This window comes from Drosophila arizonae, chromosome 2 (assembly GCF_054131065.1).
Source record: "Drosophila arizonae isolate 15081-1271.41 chromosome 2, UAZ_ARI_1.0, whole genome shotgun sequence".
Taxonomy (NCBI): Eukaryota; Metazoa; Arthropoda; class Insecta; order Diptera; family Drosophilidae; genus Drosophila; species Drosophila arizonae.
The window spans coordinates 9229376-9238911 of record NC_142922.1 but is presented as its reverse complement, the minus strand read 5'-3'; the positions used below and the strand labels follow the sequence as shown (position 1 = coordinate 9238911).

Sequence of the window (9536 nt, the reverse complement as noted above, 5' to 3'; positions counted from 1 at the left end):
AATTTAATTTAACTTTTATGAGCAAAAAAAATTTGAAAAAAAAAAAATATATATATATATATATATATATATATATATACATATACATATACATAGACATGTTCATCCATATTCTACACTAGCTTGTTAAACGAATATCTGATATATAAAAACTTATATTCATCAATTGATAAAATAATAATAGACATTTCCAGATTCAATATCAAGTACAACGCTAGATTAGGCAATCTGAATAGATTGCATTCGGTGTAGAAGATTGCAGTTGAAATATTGAACTATAAACGATAAATTTCCGGCTAGATTAGACTAAGAGAAGTAATACGTAAAAAAGTACAACATAGGATGTCATAGTACATTTAAGGAGGCCATGACATAGCACATTATACAGTTGTACAAAAGGAAAATCAATTATTGAATTAGCACACACAAGTCTGAACTTTAAGCTTTGGGGCGAGACCCCAATGAAGCCCTACTTTCAACCGAATCAACAACACCGCATTTGCAGACATTGAATCATTTCATATCCCAACATATCATCAAACCCACTGTACACGCTTAAACACTTTAAATTGGAGAGTAGTCAGAATATCTCACTTATATAACAAAAACTTAATTAGTTTGATCCCATCTAACACAATCCGTTTCATCAAACATGCAAGCTCCAATTGGCTTCACAATATTTAATTTCATTGACGGCCTAAGAGTATGCAACGAAAATTTAACCACGATTTGTGTATATACTCAACTCAGCTGGAACATTGCCACAGAAAAGGCAGAAAGAGAGAGCAATACTTCCAGGCTGGACGCCAACTAAGCAAAGTGACTGAGAAACTGAAATAGAAAAGAGAGCATATTGATGTGTTTGTCTCTATATAAAAGAGCTCCGCTGATCGCTTTGCTTATCAGAAAAGCAGAAGCCCAAGGGGGTCCCAAGCGAGTGAAGTGACTTTTAGTTCTGGGTCGAACGCGAGCGACGGCAGTTGACGACGGGCATAAAATCAGCTGGAGAAAAAAAACTAATAAAATAATAAATACTACATAATATTTACTAACAATCAATAAAATGCTGCGAAACTTTGCGAGTGCGAGAAGTAAACTGGCCAGTAATTGGCCACGCCCACAGCGCAACTATCACAGCAAAGTGGGCGTCTGGGGCTATCGGCCAGTGACCAGGCGCGTCTTCAAAGGTATTAATACAAACAAACATAATAAAGCGACGATTTATACATTTGTACCTGAAAGTGAATTGTGCTACGAATTTAGAAGTGTAATCAGCTCACAGCTAAAAGATTGCAGCTGCTTCCTTGATAATCTGGCTGTATAAAATTTCCAGTGTGCTGAGATAACAATCGTCTATTTTTTTAGCATTTGATAAGCCGAACGAAGCTAAAAACTAAAAGTAATTGTGTTGTAAAATATTTTTCTGGCAGGCGCTGTCCACAACCTCTGACCAGTTCTGTTGACCGTCGTGTTTGTCTGTTTATCAATGCGTGTTTGAGTGCAGCCGCAAACCCTTCACCTACAACAACAACAACAACAACAACAATAAGAGCGACAAAGACAACAATGCGAATTGCTGTGGACAAACCAAATACAAACAGCGGCCGCGCAACTCAAACATGTTCGATGCGCATGCAATTATCGGCTCGAAGCTCGAACACTTTGCATACGCACATCGAACATGTGTGCAGCAACCTGTTGCAGTTTGTTTAAGTTTGCTCAAAAAAAAATTTACAAATTTAAAGTAACGTTTAATTATAAAAAAAAACCCTTCATTAAAATCTGCCTTTAAAACAAAGAAGAAACTAATAAAATAAAATAAGCTCATTTATAAAGTAATTTTAAAATTTATATTTTTATACCCTGAACCCATGGAAAATTGAAAATCAGGGTATAATTGTTTTGTTAAAGTGTGTGTAGCAGGCTGGAGGAGACGTGGCTGACCCCATCGAATATATATTCTAGGTCCGGGCGACGAACTGAGTCGATTTAGCATAGTCTGACCGGTTGTTTATCCGTCCATCTCTCCATATGTGTGACCGCATCGATCTTGGAAAATCTATAAAATCTAATTTCAATTTATCCATCTCACATAAGAGCAAATCTTTTCGAAGTCAGGGAAACAGTTTTTCCTGAGCTAAGATTTTTAAATGGAAAACTAACATGACAGCAACCGAGTTTGCCAATAAAGTCAATCATTAGGCTCTGCCATCGGGCTTGCCCATGATTAAAACGATTTTCAGTTGCAAAAACGATGGCCAGCTAAGCAAAGCACACGTACGCACATGAATACACATGCGTGTGTACCTGTGTATGCGTAGGTATGGGCGCCTGTGCGCGTGTGTGTGTGCGTGTGTGCACAGCACAATAACAAAGTTGTGCAAACAAAAGCCCAAAAATTGCGAATTGGACTTCTGAGCATCTAGCCAGGACTTAGAAAGAGCCACACAATTGGCAGTGCTCAGTGAATGAGGGCAGGTGTAAAGGTGTGAAGGGGCTAGGTGAGGACTCTTATCAACACGAGGCAAGTCAATTTCTATTAACATGCAAAGAGAGATGGAGAGAGAGAGAGAGAGAGAGAGAGGGAGAATGAGAATGAGAAAGGCACGCAATATGACAGAAAAGAAACTGGATTCTTACACTCAGAAGCTTATGGATTGATAAGTTCAACTTTAATCGGCTTAGAGTCAGCTTCCGTATTAGATAATACATATGCAGATTATGCAGATTTGTTCATAAATAGCACAAACGTTAGTATGTGATATAGTCCATTAGTTTTGGTATAGTTTTTGCAAATGCCTAGCTCAATCATTCCTTGATAGAATCGAGGCAAAAGATAAGTATGTACATACTTACAGTTGGCGTATATTGTATATGCAGAATGTAAAGTCTGGTTTCAACACTTGCTAACCCTTCAAGATATATCAAGATATCTGACCAAGTTAAAGGTTTACCTAACCAAAAAATAAAATCCCTTTCAGTACAGCTACAACTTTTTAGATAACAAACTTAAGTTGGGACACTTCACTAATTAGGCTATTCTTACCTCCTTAACCCCTCACCTTTCCCCATCTTATTTTGGAAATGAGCAGAACCCACCCGGATATTTCTCTATCTGTACGTGTTCACGGTGGCCAACTTGATCAAATAGCGGCGAACAATGGCATGACTTTGACTGAAGTCAACTGGAATGTTGTTTGGCAGTTCCTTTGAGCACTTGGCCTGCACAACCTGCCGGACCACGACGACATGACTCAATTGCTTGTGGACTTGATGCCAGTTTATTGTATGACATCAGCTGCCAGCTGCGAGCTGCACAATGCACGCTGCGAGCTTCTTCTTTAATTCAGTTGACAGCGTCCAATCAAACGGCCAACATCGGCTCGGATTTCTCATCCAACAACCTAGTAGCCATTGCTCAATGGATGGGATCAAGGACTTGCTTGCACTTTTTTATTGTACGCCCTCTCCCTCTGACTCTCTCTACCTCTCTCTCACTCTCTGTCTATCTGTCTCATATATAACTGTCAGGTTTGCCATTATGTCTGTGCTCTGCTCGTTGGTTCAATAATATTTGCACGCTCAAGATGAAATATCTTCGCCACAAATATCATTCATCATTCATTGTGTGCTTGACTTGCGCAACAGCAGCGGCAGAACCTGCATGTCCTGCCACAATAAATTGATTTATTACCAACCAAAAAAATGGCAAAAAGGAATGTAATTTTGTCAACGCATTGCATAAATTGTTAAAGCATATTACGTTTTAATGCATTTTCAAGTAAGTGCTCGGAAAACTGTCAAATGATCCTGCCTGCCTGCGTCAAGCACTTCGTAATCGACTTAGAGTGCACACACACATACACACGCACACTCACACATCCTTTAAGCAGGATAACACTTTGGCACATAAACACCTAAGCAGCAACGAGCTATCAACGGCTTAGCCCCCGAAAAAAAATACCATAAAAAGGGAACCCCATAAAAAACACACACCAAATGCCATATCTCACTTAAATATAGCTGCAAACCAAACATTTATTTGCTTAACAACGAATCTCTAATGCTCTTTAGAGTTAGATATGTAACAAAATAGAACGACATTTTTAATTTAATTTAAACAAACACATTTTTAGCATACGCATCAACATTAATTTCGAAATACACTTGGATATAATTTGTATAATTTTTTTTTTTTTTCATAAGACTTGCAAGAGCTAATATGCCCGTCTTGACTTTAGCCGCGCATTGAACCTAAGCCCAAATGTTTATGCAATAAAAATAAAAAGCCAATAAATTCGCAAAGGCCACACACGTTGGCAATACAATTCGCTCTTTCTTTCTCTCTCCCTCCCTCTCTGTCTCACTCTCTCTTTCATTGTCTCTGTGCATTTACTTTTTAATAATTTACAACTGAGAATGAAAATATATGTATATATATATTGTTTACGCATGTGTTTCAGTGCCCGAGGAGGTGAAGGAGTCGCGCAATGCACAGGCCAACGTCTACCGCTGGGTGGAGGCATTTCGCCAGCACGGGCACAAATTGGCAGCCGTAAATCCCATCAGCATCAAAGTGTCCGGCGGCCAAAGGTAAATAATGCGGGAAATCGAGCCGTGCCGAGCCAACTCGAGCCGGGATCCATTTTAAGTATCATATAATTTTGTATATTCGCTTGCCGGCTCCTTTGTATTGTCAATGTGCTATGTGGCCTTTTGCAGCGAGCTGCAGGAATTAAATCCCGCATTTTATGGACTGCAGACACAGCAAACGGTGCGCACCGCTGGCCTCCTCAGTGCGCCGGCGAATGCCCAGAACGTTGCCCAGCTGGAGCAGCTGCTGCGCGACATTTACTGCAGCAGCTCGGCCAGCGCCGAGTTCGCCTACGTTGAGGTAAGCACTCGTATATTTCATATATAAAACTGCTGAGACAGCTATACACAAAAGAAAAAAAAAGAAAAGTCAAATAAGCGAAGCGAAAGAAAAGTAATATAAACCTGCCCGACAGGACACCGAGGAGCGCGAATGGCTGGCCAAGAACTTTGAGTCTCTGTCCGAGCGCCAGCTGCAGTCGACGGAGCGCTGCGAAATCGCCGAGCTGCTAATTAAGTCCCAGGCATGGGATAATTTCATGGCCCTCAAATTTCCCACGGTCAAGCGCTACAGCGGCGAGGGCGCCGAGTCCATGTTGGCCTTCTTTTGGCAACTCCTGCGCGACAGCGTTCAAGGTCAGTTCAGCACTCTCCCAATTCGGTGACAAAATTAAATACATGTGCCTCACCTCATCGGACCCTAACAGAAAATGTCAACAATAATTGAGGATAATGCATAACAAGTCGAAAATTTGGGGCAATTGAAAATGTTTATTACTTTCCTGCGGGGATTCAACTAGAACATAGCTCGAACGTCTATCTATGTGACCCACGATGTTTTTTTGATAGATTTGATTTAAATAGTGTTTCACCTGTACTTATCTTTAATGAACTTAAGAGAATAACTAAGAAGAACCGAAGAACTATCCTAACTTAGCTTAAACACTGGTGTCAATGAAGAAACAGTTTCTGAGGTTGTTGAAATTAATGAAGAAGCAGGAAGATGTCTCGAAGCCTTTGCATTAGGAAATTTATGACATAGATGAGTGGATATGATATGAAATTAGTATGAAGAGTAGTGTAGAGACAACGACAAAGAAAAAGGTTAAATCGAATTTCTGATTTTTGAATAATTAAATTAGTAAATCACAGATGGATTTCATTCATGTATGGAAGTACAGTAGAATCGGATTCTATAACAAACGTAAGTTTGTTCAAGGATCAGAATTTTTCAGACAATAACCATAACCAGACGCTATAAGCGGAGTCGTTATAATAAGATTCGACTGCATTTCGCCATGCTTCGGCATAGACTGTTTAGAATTCTTGGCAATTAAAAATTACATATAAACAGACCTATGTACAAACGATTAAACAAAAATTACTGGTCGACAGACAGCTTCTTGCTGCTAAACTACATCAACTCTCAACAAATTTCTGCCCTTCCATCGATCTATTTTCCTATCCTTGCCTAACATATCATTTCCGGCATTCGGACAGCACATGTACATATATCAAAGTCCTAAGAACTTCTAGAGGTAGAAAGCAATATCCATGCAAAAGTTTGTAGCCAAGTTCAGTTTCCAGTTTATTATAGGATCTGTTGCGTAGTTATAACAATAACATTTACACATACATATACAAACCTACATATATATATATTTATAAATTTATGTACGTGCTTATGATATAATCCACATCTATATGCTCTGCTCATGAGGAGCAGAATGTGAAATACTCACATACGCGTATTTCGCCGCACGCTTGTTTTAACCCTAATCCGATTTTCTTCCAAAAACTTTGTTCCATTGCCATTCGCCCACCTACGCTGACAACAACAACAATAACAACAACAGCTAACATTGAGCATGTGGTGCTGGCCATGCCCCACCGCGGACGCACCTCCCTGCAGGCGGTGCTGCTGAACATGCGGCCGGCAAAAGTTTTTCGCAAACTCAGCGGCGCTTCGGAGTTTGCCGACGACATTGAGGCCATGTCGGACATCATAACTCACTTCCGTAAGTGAAACTTTTATTAGAAATGGATTGCTGGGCGCCGAGGGGACGATGGCGAAGGGAGGGGGTGCTCTTCGGGCAGACGCGACGTATGCGTAATTTAATCAAACCCACATCTTACGCAGATGTTTCGGAGCAGCTCCAAGTGCTTGGCAAAAGCATCAACTTTAGCATGGTGCGAAATCCTTCACATCTGGAGGTGGGTCGTAGTGCTACGCAAAGTCGAGACGCCCCTAACTCCATTTGCCTCTCTTTAACAGGCCGCCAATCCCGTGGCCATGGGCAAGACGCGCTCCAAGCAGCAGAGTCGCAGGGAAGGCGCCTTCAACACAGATTCGGAGAGCGCCGAACCCTTTGGCCAGCATGTTTTGAATGTGATCCTCCATGGAGATGCAGCCTTTGCCGGTCAGGGCATCAATCAGGAATGCCTCAACATGGCCTACGTGCCGCACTTTGAGGTGGGCGGCAGCCTGCATCTGATTGTCAACAATCAGGTGGGCTTTACCACACCCGGAGAGCGCGGACGCTCCACCGAATACACCTCCGATCTGGCCAAGACCATTCAGGCGCCCGTCTTCCATGTCAATGGCGATGATCCAGAGGCACTGATACGCATTACCAACCTCGCGTTCCGCTATCAACGCGAATTCCGCAAGGACGTCTTCATTGACCTGAACTGCTATCGCCGCTGGGGCCACAACGAGCTAGACGATCCGACCTTCACCAATCCACTGGTCTATAAAATTGTCCACCAACGCCAGTCCGTGCCAGACCTGTATGCAGCAGAGCTGGCCAAGCAGGGCGTGCTCAGCGTCGAGCAAGCTAAGCAAATGCGGGAGCAGTACATGTCCTATCTGAACGAGGAATTGTCCTTGGCGCCCAGCTATCAGCCGCCGCCAAGCTACTTTGAGCAGCAGTGGGCGGGACTGCAGCTGGCGCCCGTCAATGAACTCACCTATTGGGATACGGGTCTGGATTACGGTCTACTGCACTGGATTGGCCAGCAGAGCGTCGCCTTCCCTGATGACTTTGTGAGTAGTAGAATACAGAGAGAGACTGCCGATTGCATTTTGGGAGGATTTTAACATTTTAAAGAAGTCGTTCAGATTTGACCGGAAATTCCCCATTTCAGAACATTCATCCACATCTGCTCAAAACGTTTGTCCAAGGCAGACTCAAGAAACTGGAGGCTGGCGCCAAAATAGACTGGGCCACGGCTGAGGCGCTGGCCATTGGCAGTCTGATATATCAGGGTCACAATGTGCGCCTTAGTGGCGAGGATGTGGGGCGTGGCACCTTCTCGCATCGCCATGCCATGCTGGTGGATCAGCAGACCAATGAGATGTATGTGCCGCTCAACCATATGGAAGGCGGCAACGGAGGCAAACTAGAGCTGGCGCACAGCATTTTGTCCGAGGAGGCGACACTGGGCTTCGAGTACGGCATGGCCATAGATAATCCACAGAATTTGATTATATGGGAGGCGCAGTTTGGTGACTTTGCCAATGGCGCCCAAATAATCATCGATACTTTCATAGTCTCCGGCGAGAGTGAGTTTGGGATGGCCATAAGTAAGCTAAAACTGGCTTAATCTCTTCTTCATAAACAGGCAAATGGATGGAATCGAATGCTTTGGTCATGCTCCTACCACACGGCTACGATGGGGCGGCCTCCGAGCACAGCTCCTGCCGCATTGAACGTTTTCTGCAGCTCTGCGACTCCAAGGAAACAGCTCCAGATGGCGACGGCGTCAACATTCATGTAGTTAATCCCACGACACCGGCTCAGTACTACCACGTTTTGCGTCGCCAGCTGGCGAGAAATTTCCGTAAGCCGTTGGTGGTGGTGGCGCCCAAGACGTTGCTCCGTCTGCCAGCTGCGACCTCCACACACGAGGACTTCCAGCCGGGCACGCTCTTCCAAAATGTCATAGGTGAGTGTGGAGGCTTTAATCCGGAAATCTTTGCAAACGGGTGAGAAGTGAATAAAGCAAAGGGAAATTGGGCTAACCACAAAGAGCATATCATTTCGATTAGGAACATCTAACTCCATATCTGGGCGCCTATTTGTATGTCTGTATGTTTTTCTATATTTTATTCGTGTTGCTCAATAGTATGATTACTTTTTACCTACAGGTAGCGTATGATAAATGCCTCATCTTTCAAAGTAGCTTACTCTGAGTCAGAGAGCACATTTACTGCCCTGACTCGCTTTGACCCATGTTCTCTCACAATTTTCCAGGTGACAGCACTGTGCAGCCGGAACAGGTGCGCAAGGTCATCATTTGCAGTGGCAAGCACTACTACAATCTGGTCGAGGAACGCGCCAAACGTCAGATTCAGGACACGGCCATTGTGCGCCTAGAGTCCCTCTGCCCATTCCCAGTGCAGGAGCTGCAGGCCCAGCTGGCACAATATGGCAATGTGCAGAGTAAGTGCGAACATAAACTTGCAGGGAATAAGTTTGTGACTTGAAGCCCCCTCTCTCTATCCCTGTCTCCGTGTCTCTCTCTCTCTCACTCGCTCTTTGACCCAGGTTTCGTCTGGAGCCAGGAAGAGCATCGTAACATGGGCGCTTGGACATTTGTGCGGCCACGCTTTGAAAATTTAATTGGCAAGCAAGTAAGCCCCCCACACACACATACATATTTACATATACATATATACATATTTAAACACACACATGCCCACAGCTCCACTATTGCGGCCGCTGCGAGGCGCCCACGCCCGCCACGGGCATTGGCAAAGTGCATAAACGGGAAGTTGATGAAATTGTTGCAGCTCCATTTGAACTTTAGTACGATGCCGCCGCTGCCGGACACGGCCTTCCCTCCCCTCCTCTGTTGTCCCCGCGCCATGCGCCCGTAAATATATCACAAAGTACTTTAGCTCAATAAAACTGCCGAAATTAAAGAACAGCAAACACAAA

At 43.5% G+C, this 9536-nt stretch overlaps 1 protein-coding gene across 1 annotated transcript; it reads left to right on the top strand.

The window, feature by feature from the left end:
* Window positions 1-375: 375 nt before the first annotated feature.
* LOC108621342 (putative 2-oxoadipate dehydrogenase complex component E1 homolog) lies at window positions 376-9536 on the top strand. Its single transcript, XM_018018605.2, has 12 exons — window positions 376-1187; window positions 4464-4593; window positions 4723-4894; window positions 5010-5229; window positions 6450-6611; window positions 6734-6807; window positions 6869-7639; window positions 7741-8158; window positions 8218-8541; window positions 8850-9038; window positions 9144-9229; window positions 9301-9536. Exons 1-12 carry the CDS (start codon window positions 1064-1066, stop codon window positions 9403-9405), a joined length of 2775 nt encoding a protein of 924 aa, XP_017874094.1. The 5' UTR covers window positions 376-1063; the 3' UTR covers window positions 9406-9536.